The sequence below is a fragment of the Bombina bombina genome, chromosome 6, assembly GCF_027579735.1.
Source record: "Bombina bombina isolate aBomBom1 chromosome 6, aBomBom1.pri, whole genome shotgun sequence".
NCBI lineage: Eukaryota > Metazoa > Chordata > Amphibia > Anura > Bombinatoridae > Bombina > Bombina bombina.
The window spans coordinates 52,067,964-52,089,102 of record NC_069504.1 but is presented as its reverse complement, the minus strand read 5'-3'; the positions used below and the strand labels follow the sequence as shown (position 1 = coordinate 52,089,102).

The window sequence follows — 21,139 nt, the reverse complement described above, 5'->3', positions numbered from 1 at the left end:
TCCTAGTAGTGCATTTCTGCTCTTGAGCCTACCTAGATATGCATTAAAAAAATGAAGCCAATTAGATCATAAGACACTTGTAAATGTACATTCTGTCTGAATCATGAGTTTAAACTTAAACACCTTTAGATTTTTGTATAAAATGTTTATTTATGCATGAAGAAACCATTTTGAAATATATTTTCTTTAATTTGCTCTTTTTCATGTAATTTAGCTCTGAAAATTAAGCAATTTATGTTCCTCAGAACTTGAAATTCGCCTCCTGACTTTGCAAGCCTAACTCTGCTACACATCTGTCCCTAATTAGCTTAATCAGATAACAATTACAAAACAATGCATTTTATACTAACTGACAGTAGCTAGCCTTATCCTCTGTGGACTAAAGCCCACATTGGCTCCTCCAAATACAAGTGGAGTTTGGATATTGAAAAATTGCAGTAAAAAGTATGTTAATTTGTTTATAAGAAGGCTGTCTTGGCTGATATGTTTTTCTATAGCAACACAACAGAAATGTCTTGTAATTACAAGATGTTTACTGTCCCTTTTAATGTTACTGTTCATTTAAATTCTATTTCATTACCAAAGGTCACCCACAGCGTATGTTTAATTTTCTTTTATGCTCTTGTGGGGATTTTTAAATTGCTCTTTTATTTCCCACATCTGAATCAAAGTAAGGTCTGTTCATTATAGCGTCAAAGAAAGGCCTGGACCACCCTTAATGATTTTTGTTGGTCAGAGTTACAAAGAAAATCATTCTGCTAAGCAAGAAACTTGAGTATACAAGTCCTTTTCCCTCCTGACCTTTTCCCCGGTGTATCATTTTGCTTTTAATGGCATCACATCTTTTCAACATCCAGTGAACATTCTTTTTTCATGTCTCCCTCCTTGATCTTTCACAGTTCCTATGACCGGCTTCACCCAGAGGGCAACCATTGATCCTGAGCTGAACGAAATCCATGTATTGTCAGGTCTCAGCAAAGACAAGGAAAAAAGGGAAGAGAATGTCAGGAATTCCTTCTGGATCTACGACATTGTTAGGAATAACTGGTAGGTGTAAAGGGCCAGCACAGGAAGCTCTGAAAAAAACAGGGCAGAATATAGCTGACTATTTATTACAGAAATCTGTTTCTTGAATGTAATATTTATGAGAAGGCAAACAGGAGGTTGATAACCCTGCCATAATAGAGCTAGAATTTGTTTTATTTCAGCTAAAGTCACTATCTTCCTATAGTTGTGTTCATAAAAAGAGAGCTCCAGTCCTTTCCCATAGCCCTGTACAAAAGGGTTAAAAAGTTAATGTGTTTGATACTTTGCAATATACCTTAATGTGCACCAATGTAGGAATGAAAATTTACACCCTAGTTAGGTGATGGCTAATATGAGATGGTATTGGTGTTTAAAGGGGCTGTAACATGGTTTTTTGTTTAAAGTGAATGTAAACTTGAGCATAGTCGCTCAAGTCATATGATAGAATTTAAAAAACAAATGAGACTTTCATTCAGCAAATGTATAGGATATACTTATCTTCTGAGATTTGTACCTTGTAATGCCAGAAAGATAAGCGCTGTTCCTCTGCCCTCCATATTCATCAATTGATTGACAGATCAATTGACAGTATCTACATGGAAAATATTAATACTGTAGTGTTCTTTGTAGAAAATCTATGTAAACAAATGACAGTAGTCTTCCAGTGCGTTTGGGAAAGAGAATGCAGACCATTTAAAGGGACATTAAACACTTAGAAATGGTAATCTAAAATGATAAATCATATATATATATATATATATATATATTTCTTTCATGTAATTAGCAAGAGTCCATGAGCTAGTGACGTATGGGATATATATTCCTACCAGGAGGGGCAAAGTTTCCCAAACCTCAAAATGCCTATAAATACACCCCTCACCACACCCACAAATCAGTTTTACAAACTTTGCCTCCCATGGAGGTGGTGAAGTAAGTTTGTGCTAGATTCTTCGTTGATATGCGCTTCGCAGCAGGCTGGAGCCGGTTTTCCTCTCAGTGTGCAGTGAATGTCAGAGGGATGTGAAGAGTATTGCCTATTTGAATTCAATGATCTCCTTCTACGGGGTCTATTTCATAGGTTCTCTGTTATCGGTCGTAGAGATTCATCTCTTACCTCCCTTTTCAGATCGACGATATACTCTTATATATACCATTACCTCTACTGATTCTCATTTCAGTACTGGTTTGGCTTTCTACTACATGTAGATGAGTGTCCTAGGGTAAGTAAGTCTTATTTTTGTGACACTCTAAGCTATGGTTGGGCACTTTTATATTAAGTTCTAAATATATGTGTTTAAACATTTATTTGCCTTGATTCAGGATGTTGAACATTCCTTATTTCAGTCAGTTTCATTATTTGGGATAATGCATTTGAATAATCAATTTTTCTTACATTAAAATTTGACTTTTTTTCATGTGGGCTGTTAGGCTCGCGGGGGCTGAAAATTCTTCATTTTATTGCGTCATTCTTGGCGCGGACTTTTTTGGCGCAAAAAATTTTCTTTGTCATTTCCGGCGTCATACCTGTCACCGGAAGTTGCGTAATTTTTTTGACGTTTTTGCGCCAAAAGTGTCAGCGTCACCGGATGTGGCGTCATTTTTTGGCGCTTAAAGCATTTAGGCGCCAAATAATGTGGGCGTCTTTTTTGGCGCTAAAAAATCTGGCCGTCATTATTGTCTGCACATTATTTAAGTCTCATTGTTTATTTGCTTCTGCTTGCTAGAAGCTTGTTCATTGGCATTTTTTCCCATTCCTGAAACTGTCATTTAAGGAATTTGATCAATTTTGCTTTATATGTTGTTTTTTCTATTACATATTGCAAGATGTCTCAGATTGACCCTGAATCAGAAGATACTTCTGGAAAATTGCTGCCTGATGCTTGATCTACCAAAGATAAGTGTATTTGTTGTAAACTTATGGTAACTGTTCCTCCGGCTGTTGTTTGTAATGAATGTCATGACAAACTTGTTAATGCAGATAAGATTTCCTTTAGTAATGTTCCATTACCTGTTGCTGTTCCATCAACATCTAATATTCAGGGTGTTCCTGTTAACATAAGAGATTTTGTTTCTAAATCTATTAAGAAGGCTATGTCTGTTATTCCCCCTTCTAGTAAACGTAAAAAGTCTTTTAAAACTTCTCATTTTTCAGATGAATTTTTAAATGAACATCTTCATTCTGATTCTGATAATGATTTTTCTGGTTCAGAGGATTCTGTTTCAGAGGTTGATACTGATAAATCTTCATATTTATTTAAAATGGAATTTATTCGTTCTTTACTTAAAGAAGTCTTAATTGCATTAGAAATAGAGGAATCTGGTCCTCTTGATACTAAATCTAAACATTCGAATACAGTTTTTAAACCTCCTGTAGTTATTCCAGAGGTTTTTCCCGTCCCTGATGCTATTTCTGAAGTAATTTCTAGGGAATTAAATAATTTGGGTAATTCATTTACTCCTTCTAAACGGTTTAAGCAATTATATCCTGTGCCATCTGACAGATTAGAGTTTTGGGACAAAATCCCTAAAGTTGATGTGGCTATCTCCACTCTTGCTAAACGTACTACTATTCCTACGGCAGATAGTACTTCCTTTAAGGATCCTTTAGATAGGAAAATTTAATCCTTTCTAAGAAAAGCTTACTTATGTTCAGGTAATCTTCTTAGACCTGCTATATCTTTGGCGGATGTTGCTGCAGCTTCAACTTTCTGGTTGGAAGCTTTAGCACAACAAGTAACAGATCATAATACTCATAGCATTGTTAATCTTCTTCAACATGCTAATAACTTTATTTGTGATGCCATCTTTGATATCATTAGGGTTGATGTCAGGTATATGTCTTTAGCTTTTTTAGCTAGAAGAGCTTTATGGCTTAAAACTTGGAATGCTGATATGTCTTCTAAGTCAACTTTGCTTTCCCTTTCTTTCCAAGGTAATAAATTGTTTGGGAAAGGAACTTTTTTACCACAGGATAAAAAATCTAAAGGTAAATTTAGGTCTGCTAATCGTTTTCGTTCCTTTCGTCATAATAAGGAACAAAAACCTGATCCTTCCCCTACAGGAGCAGTATCAGTTTGGAAACCATCTCCAGTCTGGAATAAATCCAAGCCTTTTAGGAAGCCAAAACCAGCTCCCAAGTCCACATGAAGGTGCGGCCCTCATTCCAGCTCAGCTGGTAGGGGGCAGATTACATTTTTTCAAAGAAATTTGGATCAATTCGATTCACAATCTTTGGATTCAGAATATTGTTTCGCAAGGGTACAGAATAGGCTTCAAGATAAGGCCTCCTGCAAGAAGATTTTTTCTTTCCTGTGTCCCAATAAATCCAGTGAAGGCTCAAGCATTTCTGAAATGTGTTTCAGATCTAGAGTTGGCTGGAGTAATTGTGCCAGTTCCAGTTTTGGAACAGGGGCTGGGGTTTTACTCAAATCTCTTCATTGTACCAAAGAAGGAGAAATTCCTTCAGACCAGTTCTGGATTTAAAAATATTGAATCGTTATGTCAGGATACCAACATTCAAAATGGTAACTATAAGGACTATTCTGCCTTTTGTTCAGCAAGGGCATTATATGTCCACAATAGATTTACAAGATGCATATCTGCATATTCCGATTCATCCAGATCACTATCAGTTTCTGAGATTCTCTTTTCTAGACAAGCATTACCAGTTTGTGGCTCTGCTGTTTGGCCTAGCAACAGCTCAAAGGATTTTTACAAAGGTTCTCGGTGCCCTTCTATCTGTAATCAGAGAACAGGGTATTGTGGTATTTCCTTATTTGGACGATATCTTGGTACTTGCTCAGTCTTCACATTTAGCAGAATCTCATACGAATCGACTTGTGTCGTTTCTTCAAGAACATGGTTGGAGGATCAATTTACCAAAGAGTTCGTTGATTCCTCAGACAAGGGTAACCTTTTTAGGTTTCCAGATAGATTCAGTGTCCATGACTCTGTCTCTGACGGACAAGGGACGTCTAAAATTGGTTTCAGCTTGTCGAAACCTTCAGTCTCAATCATTCCCTTCGGTAGCTTTATGCATGGAAATTCTTGGTCTTATGACTGCTGCATCGGACGCGATCCCCTTTGCTTGTTTTCACATGCAACCTCTTCAGCTCTGTATGCTGAACCAGTGGTGCAAGGATTATACAAAGATATCACAATTAATATCTTTAAAACCGATTGTACGACACTCTCTAACGTGGTGGACCGAACATCATCGTTTAGTTCAGGGGGCTTCTTTTGTTCTTCCGACCTGGACTGTGATCTCAACAGATGCAAGTCTGACAGGTTGGGGAGCTGTATGGGGGTCTCTGACAGCACAAGGGGTTTGGGAATCTCAGGAGGCGAGATTACCAATCAACATTTTGGAACTCCGTGCGATTTTCAGAGCTCTTCAGTCGTGGCCTCTTCTAAAGAGAGAGTCGTTCATTTGTTTTCAGACAATGTCACAACCGTGGCATATGTCAATCATCAAGGAGGGACTCAAAGTCCTCTGGCTATGAAAGAAGTATCTTGAATACTTGTATGGGCGGAATCCAGCTCCTGTCTAATTTCTGCGGTTCATATCCCAGGTATATACAATTGGGAAGCGGATTATCTCAGTCGCCAAACATTACATCCGGGCGAATGGTCTCTTCACCCAGAGGTATTTCTTCAGATTGTTCAAATGTGGGGACTTCCAGAAATAGATCTGATGGCTTCTCATCTAAACAAGAAGCTTCCCAGGTATCTGTCCAGATCCAGGGATCCTCAGGCGGAAGCCGTGGATGCTTTGTCACTTCCTTGGAAGTATCATCCTGCCTATATCTTTCCACCTCTAGTTCTTCTTCCAAGAGTGATTTCCAAGATTCTAAAGGAGCGTTTGTCTGTTCTGCTGGTGGCTCCAGCATGGCCTCACAGGTTTTGGTATGCGGATCTTGTTCGGATGGCTACTTGCCAACCGTGGACTCTTATGTTAAGACCAGACCTTCTATCGCAAGATCCTTTTTTCCATCAGGATCTCAAATCCTTAAATTTAAAGGTATGGAGATTGAACGCTTGATTCTCAGTCATAGAGGTTTCTCTGACTCTGTTATTAATACAATGTTACAGGCTCGTAAATCTGTGTCTAGGAAGATATATTATCGAGTCTGGAAGACTTACATTTCTTGGTGTTCTTCTCATCATTTTTCTTGGCATTCTTTTAGAATTCCTAGAATTTTACAGGATGGTTTGGATAAAGGTTTGTCTGCAAGTTCCTTGAAAGGACAAATCTCTGCTCTTTCTGTTCTTTTTCACAGAAAGATTGCTAATCTTCCTGATATTCATTGTTTTGTACAGGCTTTGGTTCGTATAAAACCTGTCATTAAGTCAATTTCTCCTCCTTGGAGTTTGAATTTGCTTCTGGGGGCTCTTCAAGCTCCTCCGTTTGAGTCTCCTTTTCTGATTTTTCATCAGGATAAGGCGGTTTTGCGAACTTCATTTAAATTTTTACCTAAGGTTGTGAATTCTAACAACATTAGTAGAGAAATTGTGGTTCCTTCATTGTGTCCTAATCCTAAGAATTCTAAGGAAAGATCATTGCATTCTTTGGATGTAGTTAGAGCTTTGAAATATTATGTTGAAGCTACTAAAGATTTCCGAAATACTTCTAGTCTATTTGTTATCTTTTCTGGTTCTAGGAAAGGTCAAAAGGCTTCTGTCATTTCTTTGGCATCTTGGTTAAAATCCTTGATTCATCATGCTTATGTCGAGTCGGGTAGAACTCCGCCTCAAAGGATTACAGCTCATTCGACTAGGTCAGTCTCTACTTCCTGGGAATTTAGGAATGAAGCTTCGGTTGATCAGATTTGCAAAGCAGCAACTTGGTCTTCTTTGCATACTTTTACTAAATTCTACCATTTTGATGTGTTTTCTTCTTCTGAAGCAGTTTTTGGTAGAAAAGTACTTCAGGCAGCTGTTTCAGTTTGATTCTTCTGCTTATAATTTCAGTTTTTTTCATTATAAGATTTATACTTTATTTTGGGGTGTGGATTATTTTTCAGCGGAATTGGCTGTCTTTATTTTATCCCTCCCTCACTAGTGACTCTTGCGTGGAAGATCCACATCTTGGGTATTCATTATCCCATACGTCACTAGCTCATGGACTCTTGCTAATTACATGAAAGAAAACATAATTTATGTAAGAACCTACCTGATAAATTAATTTCTTTCATATTAGCAAGAGTCCATGAGGCCCACCCTTTTTTGAGGTGGTTATGATTTTTTTGTATAAAGCACAATTATTCCAATTCCTTATTTTATATGCTTTCGCACTTTTTTCTTATCACCCCACTTCTTGGCTATTCGTTAAACTGATTTGTGGGTGTGGTGAGGGGTGTATTTATAGGCATTTTGAGGTTTGGGAAACTTTGCCCCTCCTGGTAGGAATGTATATCCCATACGTCACTAGCTCATGGACTCTTGCTAATATGAAAGAAATGAATTTATCAGGTAAGTTCTTACATAAATTATGTTATATTAGCTGAAAGAAGGGAGTCACTCATAGGGTCTTGAATCCAAGATAACAATGTATTTTTATACATTGTTATCTTGGATTCAAGACCCTGTGAGTGACTCCCTTCTTTCAGCTACCCTGTATTCATCTTGGAGTGCACCCAGGGCACCACGGGCCATATTTGGCCTTACAGCTTCACCAGTAGTAGTTCTACCATTTCTCCTATTTTTTATATATATATATATATATATATATATATATATATATATATATATATATATATATATATATATATATATATATACACTTTGCAATATGCTTTCATTATTTCTGTTGTCCCCTTTTCCTGTAACTCCATTCTCCATTGAAAGTGTGAGCTTTTCAGTTCCTGTTAGAATTGGAAGTGCAGAACACTGTTATTTCTTTCCTAAGATATGGAGAATCCACATTGTCAATCAATTACTAGTGGTAATTTCACTCCTGGCCAGCAGGAGGAGGCAAAGACCACCACAGCAAAGCTGTTAGTGTCTCTCCCTTACCCACAATCCCCAGTCATTCTCTTTGCCTCTGTTAATGGAGGAGGTGAAGTTTGGAGTCTGAAAAATGAATTCCTTTTTCGGGTACTTGTCCCTGAAAGCAAGGATTTGGGTTTAGCTGAGTCCACGTCAATCTCTTCAGAGTAGTTGTGGCTTTTAAGCAGTAAGGAAGTTGTGAGGTAGTCCTTGCTTTGTTTCCTAAGACATTGCTGCCCATGGTACAGAAAGCCAGAGTTGGTTACTCTGTTTTTTCTTTTTCTACAGTACTCTGTAAGGAGTAGTATGTGTTCTTTCACGCCTTGTGAGCTGTCTTCCTGCCAGACAGCTAGACTGCAGGTGAGTGCTTTTGTCTGGTGGAGACTTGCACTTAAGAAGAATGTTTCAAATGCAGTAGATGGGGACATTTTTAAAACCCTTTATAAAGGGATTCTCTTTGGCAATGGGCAGGCACATTATGTATATTGAGACTAGGGGTTAATCTTCTCTTTATTGGGAAATTGTTCCTCTTTGGGATAATTTTGTTGAAATACTTTTAGTATGTGGTGTGCAGGGCTTATGTTTTATACAGGGATTTATGTATAAACTTAAAAATGGCAGTTGGTTTTCTTTGCTTGCTTAGCTAGAAGAGGCTGACAGACTGCTTGAACGTTTGTGTAAATTTAGCTCCGGTGTCCGGTCATGTGACTTCTCTCTGCTGTCGGATGTTTATGGAGTGGAGTGGCATCATTGAATTTCAGTCTCTTCAGTGTCGATCTATTATACTCTAGTTTTAAAGACTTCTGGCAGCCAAATTGCGTATGTGTTACGGTAAGGCACCTCAGCCTGTTTGAGGTGTAGGGGCCTGATTTGTTTAATATTTTAAAGAAATTATGTATAACGTTAAGCGGCTGTGGTATTAAAAATTCTTAAAGTGGCGGTGTATTTAGAAATTTTTTTACAATTTGGGGAATTTTTTATTTAGTACTATGGACATGGAAGACTCTGTGTCTTTTGACAAATGCTTGTTATACCTACGCAATTCTGTGCTGCATGCTTAGCTAGAACACTTCAGTTTAAAGAGAATTGTTGCCCGCTGAGCCCAATATCTCTCAGGATAATGCGGTTCATGAAATGCCACAGCTTTCTCCTCAAACGTCCGAAGCCTCTCTGGCTTTACATACAGTGCCCTACAGTTCCTCTCAGCCTTGTGGAGGAGTTTACTTGCCTGCAGATTTTGCTGCACAGGTATCTTCTGCAGTATCTGCAGCATTATCTGCTTTTCCTATGCTGGGAAAACGCAAGAGGAAAATTAGACATTCAGATAGCAAGGTTTCTGTTACACCTACTGCTATGCAGGTTGCCCTCCCTCATAAGTCTGATGAGGAGGATACGTTGGTAGCCTCTAAGGGGGGAAATCTTAGATTCGGACAGTATTATTCCTTCATCTGATACTGAAGTAAACTTTAGATTTAAGCTTGAACACCTTTGTGTACTGTTAAAGGAGGCATTGGCTAATTTGGACAACCCTGATTCTTCTGTTGTCAACCCTAAGAAGTCTAGTAAACATAATAAATACTATGATGTTCCTTCCTCTGTGGAAGTTTTTCCTGTCCCAGACCGTGTGACAGGAATTGGAGAAGCCAGGGATTCCTTTCTCCCCGTCTCCCGTATTTAAAAAGACGTTTCCTGTTGCTAACTCGATTAAAGATTCTTGGTGCACGGTGCCTAAAGTAGAAGGGGCTATTTCTACTCTGGCTAAGAGAACTACGATCCCTATAGAGGATAGCTGCTCCTTTAAGGATCACATGGACAAAAAGCTGGAAGCTTGTTTAAAGATGTATGTTCATCAAGGTCTTCAATGGCAACCTGCAGTTTGTATTGCCACAGTAGCAAGTGCGGCATCTTATTGGTGCAACGCCTTGTCTGAATCAATATTAGTAGAGACTCCGTTGGAGGAGATAAAAGATAGGATTAAGGCTCTCAAACTAGCCAATTACTTTATTTTTTATGCTAACATGCAAGTTATTAGACTGGCAGCCAAGATGTCTGGCTTCACTGTCCTAGCCTGCAAGGCATTGTGGCTAAAATCTTGGTCAGCTGATGTCACCTTTTAAGTCTAAGCTTCTGGCGCTTCCTTACAAGGGTAAGACCTTGTTCGGACCTGGTCTGGCAGAAATAATTTTACGGGTGGAAAAGGGTCTTTTCTACCACAAGACAAGAAGAAAACAGACTCAAATGATGTCAAAGTAATTTTCGTTTCTTTTCGGAACTTCAAAAGTCTTCCTCTCCCTCTTCCAAGCAGGGGCAGTCCAAGTCTTCTTGGAAGCCCAATCAGTCTTAGAATAAGGGGTAGTAATCAAAGAAACCCTCAGCTGAGTCTAAGTCCGCATGAATGGTCAGCCCCCGGTCCGTGATTGTATCAAGTGGGGGACAGACTTTCCCTGCTTTTTCAAGCGTGGAGACGAGATGTCCCAGATACTTGGGCTGTGGACATAGTATCTCAGAACGACAAGCTTTTAAGGTACGGTTCAAGGTCAAGAGATTCTCAGGCCACTCTGATAGAAGTTCTGGCGGTTCCTTGGAATTTTGGGCTATTGCTCGTATCAAACAGGACAGAGCATCGGTAATTCTAATAGCTCCTGCATGGCCTTGCAGGATCTGGTATGCAGACCTAGTGAAGATGTCATCTCTGCCACCTTGGATGTTGCCTCTGAGTAAGGCCCTTCTAACTCAGGGTCCATTCCTCCATCCAAATCTCGTTTCTCTGAAGCTGACTGCTTGGAGATTGAACGCTTAATTCTGTCTAAGCGTGAATTTTCTGAGTCGGTCATTGAGACCATGATCCAGGGTGCAAGCCTGTTACTCGAAAAATTACCGTAAGGTATGGCGTAAATACCTTTATTTGTGTGAATTTAAGGGCTACTTTTGGAGTAGGGTCAGGATTCCTAGAATTTTGTCTTTTTTTCTCCAGGAAGGTCTGGAGAAAGGGTTGTCAGTCAGATTTCTGTATGATCTATTTTGTTACACAAGTGTCTGGCGGGTGTGCCAGATGTTTCAATCTTTTTGTCAGGCCCTGGTCAGAATCAGGCCTGTGTTTAAACCTGTTGCTCCTCCTTGGAGCTTTAAACTTGTTCTTAAAGTTTTGCAGCAGGTTCTGTTTGAGCCAATGCATTCCATAGAAATTAAGTTGTTATCTTGGAAGGGTTTGTTTCTTATTGCTATCTCTTTAGCTTGGAGAGTTTCTGAATTTTTGGCTTTGCAGTGTGATTCGCCCTTACCTTATCTTGCATGCGGATAAGGCGGTTCTTCGTACTAAATTGGGGTTTCTTCTTAAAGTAGTTTCGGATAGAAATATTAATCAGTAAATTGTTGTTCCTTCTCTCTCTGTCTAAATCCTTCTCATAAAGAACGTCTGTTGCACAACTTGGATGTGTTGCGTGCTCTAAATTTCTACTTACAGACGACTAATAATTTTCACCAGTCTTCTGCCCTGTTTGTTTGTTTCTCAGGAAAGCGTAAGGGTCAAAAGGCTACTGCTACTTCTCTTTCCCTCTGAAGGGCTGAAGAGTACAGGAAAACTTCAGTTGGGGGAACGGTTTGCATGCTAAGCTGCATATGAGGTATGTTCAGTCTATGTTTTTCTAGACAGACTGTGTTTATTCTAGAAAGGGCTGGCAATATCCCCATGGGGAAAGGGTAAGCTGTATTTCAGACACTTGGATAGGAATTTCAGCTTGCTTGAAGGGCTCATTTGTTACTGGTAACACTGTTAAAAAACGTTTGTGTTTTTTTTTTTTGTTTTGTTTTTTGTTCAAGTAAATGATGCAATGATAACGTTTTTTGAAGGGACTGAAGGGGTCTTTGTGGCTTTTGTTAGGGTTTTTTAACCCACATGGTTAATTAAGAGACACTCAGATGTTTTTCTAATAGGCCTCAAAACATTGAGTGAGGTGGGAGGGGCCTATTTCTCCAACATAGGTGTGTCCGGTCCACGGCGTCATCCTTACTTGTGGGATATTCTCTTCCCCAACAGGAAATGGCAAAGAGCCCAGCAAAGCTGGTCACATGATCCCTCCTAGGCTCCGCCTACCCCAGTCATTCTCTTTGCCGTTGTACAGGCAACATCTCCACGGAGATGGCTTAGAGTTTTTTAGTGTTTAACTGTAGTTTTTATTATTCAATCAAGAGTTTGTTATTTTAAAATAGTGCTGGTATGTACTATTTACTCAGAAACAGAAAAGAGATGAAGATTTCTGTTTGTATGAGGAAAATGATTTTAGCAACCGTCACTAAAATCCATGGCTGTTCCACACAGGACTGTTGAGAGCAATTAACTTCAGTTGGGGGAACAGTGAGCAGTCTCTTGCTGCTTGAGGTATGACACATTCTAACAAGACGATGTAATGCTGGAAGCTGTCATTTTCCCTATGGGATCCGGTAAGCCATGTTTATTACGATCGTAAATAAGGGCTTCAAAAAGGGCTTATTAAGACTGTAGACTCTTTCTGGGCTAAATCGATTCATTATTAACACATATTTAGCCTTGAGGAATCATTTTATCTGGGTATTTTGATATATAATAATCGGCAGGCACTGTTTTAGACACCTTATTCTTTAGGGGCTTTCCCAAAGCATAGGCAGAGCCTCATTTTCGCGCCGGTGTTGCGCACTTGTTTTTGAGAGGCATGGCATGCAGTCGCATGTGAGAGGAGCTCTGATACTTAGAAAAGACTTTCTGAAGGCGTCATTTGGTATCGTATTCCCCTTGGGGCTTGGTTGGGTCTCAGCAAAGCAGATACCAGGGACTGTAAAGGGGTTAAAGTTAAAAACGGCTCCGGTTCCGTTATTTTAAGAGTTAAAGCTTCCAAATTTGGTGTGCAATACTTTTAAGGCTTTAAGACACTGTGGTGAAAATTTGGTGAATTTTGAACAATTCCTTCATGTTTTTTCGCAATTGCAGTAATAAAGTGTGTTCAGTTTAAAATTTAAAGTGACAGTAACGGTTTTATTTTAAAACGTTTTTTGTACTTTGTTATCAAGTTTATGCCTGTTTAACATGTCTGAACTACCAGATAGACTGTGTTCTGAATGTGGGGAAGCCAGAATTCCTATTCATTTAAATAAATGTGATTTATGTGACAATGACAATGATGCCCAAGATGATTCCTCAAGTGAGGGGAGTAAGCATGGTACTGCATCATTCCCTCCTTCGTCTACACGAGTCTTGCCCACTCAGGAGGCCCCTAGTACATCTAGCGCGCCAATACTCCTTACTATGCAACAATTAACGGCTGTAATGGATAATTCTGTCAAAAACATTTTAGCCAAAATGAACCCTTATCAGCGTAAGCGCGACTGCTCTGTTTTAGATACTGAAGAGCATGACGACGCTGATAATAATATTTCTGAAGGGCCCCTAACCCAGTCTGATGGGGCCAGGGAGGTTTTGTCTGAGGGAGAAATTACTGATTCAGGGAACATTTCTCAACAAGCTGAACCTGATGTGATTGCATTTAAATTTAAGTTGGAACATCTCCGCATTCTGCTTAAGGAGGTATTATCCACTCTGGATGATTGTGACAAGTTGGTCATCCCAGAGAAACTATGTAAAATGGACAAGTTCCTAGAGGTGCCGGGGCCCCCAGAAGCTTTTCCTATACCCAAGCGGGTGGCGGACATTGTTAATAAAGAATGGGAAAGGCCCGGTATTCCTTTCGTCCCTCCCCCCATATTTAAAAAATTGTTTCCTATGGTCGACCCCAGAAAGGACTTATGGCAGACAGTCCCCAAGGTCGAGGGAGCGGTTTCCACTTTAAACAAACGCACCACTATACCCATAGAGGATAGTTGTGCTTTCAAAGATCCTATGGATAAAAAATTAGAAGGTTTGCTTAAAAAGATGTTTGTTCAGCAGGGTTACCTTCTACAACCAATTTCATGCATTGTCCCTGTCGCTACAGCCGCATGTTTCTGGTTCGATGAGCTGATAAAGGCGGTCGATAGGGATTCTTCTCCTTATGAGGAGATTATGGACAGAATCAATGCTCTTAAATTGGCTAATTCTTTCACCCTAGACGCCACTTTGCAATTGGCTAGGTTAGCGGCTAAGAATTCTGGGTTTGCTATTGTGGCGCGCAGAGCGCTTTGGTTGAAATCTTGGTCGGCTGATGCGTCTTCCAAGAACAAGCTACTTAACATTCCTTTCAAGGGGAAAACGCTGTTTGGCCCTGACTTGAAAGAGATTATCTCTGATATCACTGGGGGTAAGGGCCACGCCCTTCCTCAGGATCGGCCTTTCAAGGCAAAAAATAAACCTAATTTTCGTCCCTTTCGTAGAAACGGACCAGCCCAAAGTGCTACGTCCTCTAAGCAAGAGGGTAATACTTCTCAAGCCAAGCCAGCTTGGAGACCAATGCAAGGCTGGAACAAGGGTAAGCAGGCCAAGAAACCTGCCACTGCTACCAAGACAGCATGAAATGTTGGATCTGGTGGGGGGCAGACTCTCTCTCTTCGCTCAGGCTTGGGCAAGAGATGTTCTGGATCCTTGGGCGCTAGAAATAGTCTCCCAAGGTTATCTTCTGGAATTCAAGGGACTTCCCCCAAGGGGGAGGTTCCACAGGTCTCAGTTGTCTTCAGACCACATAAAAAGACAGGCATTCTTACATTGTGTAGAAGACCTGTTAAAAATGGGAGTGATTCATCCTGTTCCATTAAGAGAACAAGGGATGGGATTCTACTCCAATCTGTTCATAGTTCCCAAAAAAGAGGGAACGTTCAGACCAATCTTAGATCTCAAGATCTTAAACAAGTTTCTCAAGGTTCCATCGTTCAAGATGGAAACCATTCGAACTATTCTTCCTTCCATCCAGGAAGGTCAATTCATGACCACGGTGGATTTAAAGGATGCGTATCTACATATTCCTATCCACAAGGAACATCATCGGTTCCTGAGGTTCGCATTCCTGGACAAACATTACCAGTTCGTGGCGCTTCCTTTCGGATTAGCCACTGCTCCAAGGATTTTCACAAAGGTACTAGGGTCCCTTCTAGCTGTGCTAAGACCAAGGGGCATTGCTGTAGTACCTTACTTGGACGACATTCTAATTCAAGCGTCGTCCCTTCCTCAAGCAAAGGCTCACACGGACATTGTCCTGGCCTTTCTCAGATCTCACGGATGGAAAGTGAACGTGGAAAAGAGTTCTCTATCTCCGTCAACAAGGGTTCCCTTCTTGGGAACAATAATAGACTCCTTAGAAATGAGGATTTTTCTGACAGAGGCCAGAAAAACAAAACTTCTAGACTCTTGTCGGATACTTCATTCCGTTCCTCTTCCTTCCATAGCTCAGTGCATGGAAGTGATCGGGTTGATGGTAGCGGCAATGGACATAGTTCCTTTTGCGCGCATTCATCTAAGACCATTACAACTGTGCATGCTCAGTCAGTGGAATGGGGACTATACAGACTTGTCTCCGAAGATACAAGTAAATCAGAGGACCAGAGACTCACTCCGTTGGTGGCTGTCCCTGGACAACCTGTCACGAGGGATGACATTCCGCAGACCAGAGTGGGTCATTGTCACGACCGACGCCAGTCTGATGGGCTGGGGCGCGGTCTGGGGATCCCTGAAAGCTCAGGGTCTTTGGTCTCGGGAAGAATCTCTGTTACCGATAAATATTCTGGAACTGAGAGCGATATTCAATGCTCTCAAGGCTTGGCCTCAGCTAGCGAGGGCCAAGTTCATACGGTTTCAATCAGACAACATGACAACTGTTGCGTACATCAACCATCAGGGGGGAACAAGGAGTTCCCTGGCGATGGAAGAAGTGACCAAAATCATTCTATGGGCGGAGTCTCACTCCTGCCACCTGTCTGCTATCCACATCCCAGGAGTGGAAAATTGGGAAGCGGATTTTCTGAGTCGTCAGACATTGCATCCGGGGGAGTGGGAACTCCATCCGGAAATCTTTGCCCAAGTCACTCAGCTGTGGGGCATTCCAGACATGGATCTGATGGCCTCTCGTCAGAACTGCAAAGTTCCTTGCTACGGGTCCAGATCCAGGGATCCCAAGGCGGCTCTAGTGGATGCACTAGTAGCACCTTGGACCTTCAAACTAGCTTATGTGTTCCCGCCGTTTCCTCTCATCCCCAGGCTGGTAGCCAGGATCAATCAGGAGAGGGCGTCGGTGATCTTGATAGCTCCTGCGTGGCCACGCAGGACTTGGTATGCAGATCTGGTGAATATGTCATCGGCTCCACCTTGGAAGCTACCTTTGAGACGAGACCTTCTTGTTCAGGGTCCGTTCGAACATCCGAATCTGGTTTCACTCCAGCTGACTGCTTGGAGATTGAACGCTTGATCTTATCGAAGCGAGGGTTCTCAGATTCTGTTATCGATACTCTTGTTCAGGCCAGAAAGCCTGTAACTAGAAAGATTTACCACAAAATTTGGAAAAAATATATCTGTTGGTGTGAATCTAAAGGATTCCCTTGGGACAAGGTTAAGATTCCTAGGATTCTATCCTTCCTTCAAGAAGGATTGGAAAAAGGATTATCTGCAAGTTCCCTGAAGGGACAGATTTCTGCCTTGTCTGTGTTACTTCACAAAAAGCTGGCCGCTGTGCCAGATGTTCAAGCCTTTGTTCAGGCTCTGGTTAGAATTAAGCCTGTTTACAAACCTTTGACTCCTCCTTGGAGTCTCAATTTAGTTCTTTCAGTTCTTCAGGGGGTTCCGTTTGAACCCTTACATTCCGTTGATATTAAGTTATTATCTTGGAAAGTTTTGTTTTTAGTTGCAATTTCTTCTGCTAGAAGAGTTTCAGAATTATCTGCTCTGCAGTGTTCTCCTCCTTATCTGGTGTTCCATGCAGATAAGGTGGTTTTACGTACTAAACCTGGTTTTCTTCCAAAAGTTGTTTCTAACAAAAACATTAACCAGGAGATTATCGTACCTTCTCTGTGTCCGAAACCAGTTTCAAAGAAGGAACGTTTGCTGCACAATTTGGATGTTGTTCGCGCTCTAAAATTCTATTTAGATGCTACAAAGGATTTTAGACAAACATCTTCCTTGTTTGTTGTTTATTCCGGTAAAAGGAGAGGTCAAAAAGCAACTTCTACCTCTCTCTCTTTTTGGATTAAAAGCATCATCAGATTGGCTTACGAGACTGCCGGGCGGCAGCCTCCCGAAAGAATCACAGCTCATTCCACTAGGGCTGTGGCTTCCACATGGGCCTTCAAGAACGAGGCTTCTGTTGATCAGATATGTAGGGCAGCGACTTGGTCTTCACTGCACACTTTTACCAAATTTTACAAGTTTGATACTTTTGCTTCTTCTGAGGCTATTTTTGGGAGAAAGGTTTTGCAAGCCGTGGTGCCTTCCATTTAGGTGACCTGATTTGCTCCCTCCCTTCATCCGTGTCCTAAAGCTTTGGTATTGGTTCCCACAAGTAAGGATGACGCCGTGGACCGGACACACCTATGTTGGAGAAAACAGAATTTATGTTTACCTGATAAATTACTTTCTCCAACGGTGTGTCCGGTCCACGGCCCGCCCTGGTTTTTTTTTTTTAATCAGGTCTGATAATTTATTTTCTTTAACTACAGTCACCACGGTACCATATGGTTTCTCCTATGCAAATATTCCTCCTTAACGTCGGTCGAATGACTGGGGTAGGCGGAGCCTAGGAGGGATCATGTGACCAGCTTTGCTGGGCTCTTTGCCATTTCCTGTTGGGGAAGAGAATATCCCACAAGTAAGGATGACGCCGTGGACCGGACACACCGTTGGAGAAAGTAATTTATCAGGTAAACATAAATTCTGTTTTTCGCGCCTCAGTTGTGCAGTGTCTTTTCCTTAAGAGTCATCCAACTGCTCCTGCTGTGTTTGAGGGCTGTAAAGGAGGTTTTTTCCCCACAAATCGTTCTGAAGGGCAGGTAGGTGAAAGCTGTGGCAAGGTGCTGAAAGTCTTTTTTACCGGTTTTGATGTTTTTTCAATCCGGTTTTGCCATTAAGGGGTTAATTGTTTATTTGCATAGTTGTGCAAAGTTACTAAGGCTGTAAGATAATACTGTAAAAATTTCGTTAAGTTTACTGCTTTTTTACACTGTTTTGCAGAACTTGTGCAGCGTTTTTTCTCTTAAAGGCACAGTACCGTTTTATTTCTAAGTGTTATTTACTTTGATTACAGTGTTTTCCAAGCTTGCTTGTTACATTACAAGCCTGTTTAACATGTCTGATACCAAGGAAAATCCTTGTTCAATATGTTTGGATGCCATTGTGGAACCCCCTCTTAGAATGTGTCCCAAATGTACTGATATGTCTATTAATTATAAAGAACATATATTAGCACTTAAAAATAGAGCAATAGATGATTCTCAGTCAGAAGTAAATGAGGGTTCGCCATCTAGCTCTCCCCAAGTGTCACAACCAGTAACGCCCGCACAAGTGATGCCAAGTACCTCTAGTGCGTCACATTCATTTACTTTACAAGACATGGCCACAGTTATGAATACAACCATTACTGAGGTTTTGTCCAAACTGCCTGGTTTACAAGGAAAGCGGGACAGCTTTGGGTTAAGGAAAAATGCTGAGCCGTCTCACGCTTTAGAAGCCGTTTCTGATATACCCTCACAATGCTCTGAAGGGGCGAGGGATTTGTTATCTGAGGGAGAAATTTCTGATTCAGGAAAGACGCTTCCTCAGACAGATTCTGATATGACGGCCTTTAAATTTAAGCTTGAACACCTCCGCTTATTGCTTAGGGAGGTATTAGCAACTCTAGATGATTGTGACCCTATAGTGGTCCCAGAGAAATTGTGTAAAACGGATAGATACTTAGAGGTTCCTGTTTACACTGATGTTTTTCCAGTCCCTAAGAGGATTGTGAATATTATTGCTAAGGAGTGGGATAGACCAGGTATTCCGTTCACTCCCCCTCCTGTTTTTTTTTTTTTTTTTTAATAATTTTTATTGAGGTTTTTGTCAAAATAAACATTTGGTAATTGACAACATACAATAAAAAAAGAAAACAGAGGAGTATTACAAAGTGAGCTGCAAACATATGACAAAGGAGAACCAAATGATTGAAAGACAATTACTTTCTCAAATTATACAGTGAGCACATTGGAGAGGGCCACTCATGGACCCCAATTGGAAAACCTCATTTCTTCTGTTAAGTGTGATCAGTCCACGGGTCATCATTACTTCTGGGATATTAACTGCTCCCCTACAGGAAGTGCAAGAGGATTCACCCAGCAGAGCTGCATATAGCTCCTCCCCTCTACGTCACTCCCAGTCATTCTCTTGCACCCAGCAACTAGATAGGTCGTGTGAGAGGACTATGGTGATTATACTTAGTTTTATATCTTCAATCAAAAGTTTGTTATTTTAAAATAGCACCGGAGTGTGTTATTACCTCTCTGGCAGAGTTTGAGGAAGAATCTACCAGAGTTTTGCTATGATTTTAGCCGGAGTAGTTAAGATCATATTGCTGTTCTCGGCCATCTGAGGAGTGAGGTAAACTTCAGATCAGGGGACAGCGGGCAGATGAATCTGCATAGAGGTATGTAGCAGTTTTTATTTTCTGACAATGGAATTGATGAGAAAATCCTGCCATACCGATATAATGTCATGTATGTATACTTTACACTTCAGTATTCTGGGAGAATGGTACTTCACTAGAATTACACTGTAAGAAAGACATAAAGCTGTTTAATAACTAGAGATTATGTTTAACGTTTTTGCTGGAATGTAAAATCGTTTTCATTTGCTGAGGTACTGAGTGAATAAATGTTTGGGCACCATTTTTCCACTTGGCAGTTGCTTAAATCTGTTTTTTCTGTCAGTTTCTGTTCTCCCTCACTGCTGTGTGTGTGGGGGAGGGGCGCTTTTACTATGCATCAAATATTTCAGTCAGCAACTCATTGTATTCCCTGCATGATCTGGTTCATCTCTACAGAGCTCAGGGGTCTTCAAAACTTATTTTGAGGGAGGTAATTTCTCTCAGCAGAGCTGTGAGAATTATAGTTTGACTGAAATAAAAACTTTTATTCTGTAATTTGTTTCCTGCTTTCAGAAATTGTTATCTTTGCTAATGGGATTAAACCTTTGCTAAAGTTGTGTTGTTTACAAGGATTGAGGCTATAACTGTTTCAATTTATTAATTTTTAACTGTCATAGATCTTCTGTGCTTCTTAAAGGCACAGTACCTTTTAATATTATTCTATTTGAATTGTATTTCCAAGTTGCAAGTTTATTTGCTAGTGTGTTAAACATGTCTGATTCAGAAGATGATACCTGTGTCATTTGTTGCAATGCCAAAGTGGAGCCCAATAGAAATTTATGTACTAACTGTATTGATGCTACTTTAAATAAAAATCAATCTGTACAAATTGAACAAATTTCACCAAACAACGAGGGGAGAGTTATGCCGACTAACTCGCCTCACGTGTCAGTACCTACATCTCCCGCTCAGAGGGAGGTGCGTGATATTGTAGCGCCGAGTACAGCTGGGCGGCCATTACAAATCACATTACAGGATATGGCTACTGTTATGACTGAAGTTTTGGCTAAATTACCAGAACTAAAAGGTAAGCGTGATCACTCTGGGGTGAGAACAGAGTGCGCTGATAATATTAGGGCCATGTCAGACACTGCGTCACAGGTGGCAGAACATGAGGACGGAGAACTTCATTCTGTGGGTGACGGTTCTGATCCAAACAGACTGGATTCAGATATTTCAAATTTTAAATTTAAACTGGAAAACCTCCGTGTATTACTAGGGGAGGTGTTAGCGGCTCTGAATGATTGTAACACAGTTGCAATACCAGAGAAAATGTGTAGGTTGGATAAATATTTTGCGGTACCGACGAGTACTGAGGTTTTTCCTATACCTAAGAGACTTACTGAAATTGTTACTAAGGAGTGGGATAGACCCGGTGTGCCGTTCTCACCCCCTCCGATATTTAGAAAAATGTTTCCAATAGACGCCACCACAAGGGACTTATGGCAAACGGTCCCTAAGGTGGAGGGAGCAGTTTCTACTTTAGCTAAGCGTACCACTATCCCGGTGGAGGATAGCTGTGCTTTTTCAGATCCAATGGATAAAAAGTTAGAGGGTTACCTTAA

General features: G+C 40.7%; 1 protein-coding gene across 3 annotated transcripts in view; it reads left to right on the top strand.

Annotated features, from left to right (window-relative positions):
- MKLN1 (muskelin 1) overlaps positions 1-21,139 on the top strand; it is a 512,658-nt gene that overhangs the window by 385,593 nt on the left and 105,926 nt on the right. For all 3 annotated transcript variants that reach the window (XM_053716396.1, XM_053716397.1, XM_053716398.1), the window contains one exon: positions 900-1,047. In XM_053716396.1, coding sequence (XP_053572371.1) covers positions 900-1,047 — 148 coding nt within the window. The remainder of the gene's footprint in view (positions 1-899; positions 1,048-21,139) is intronic.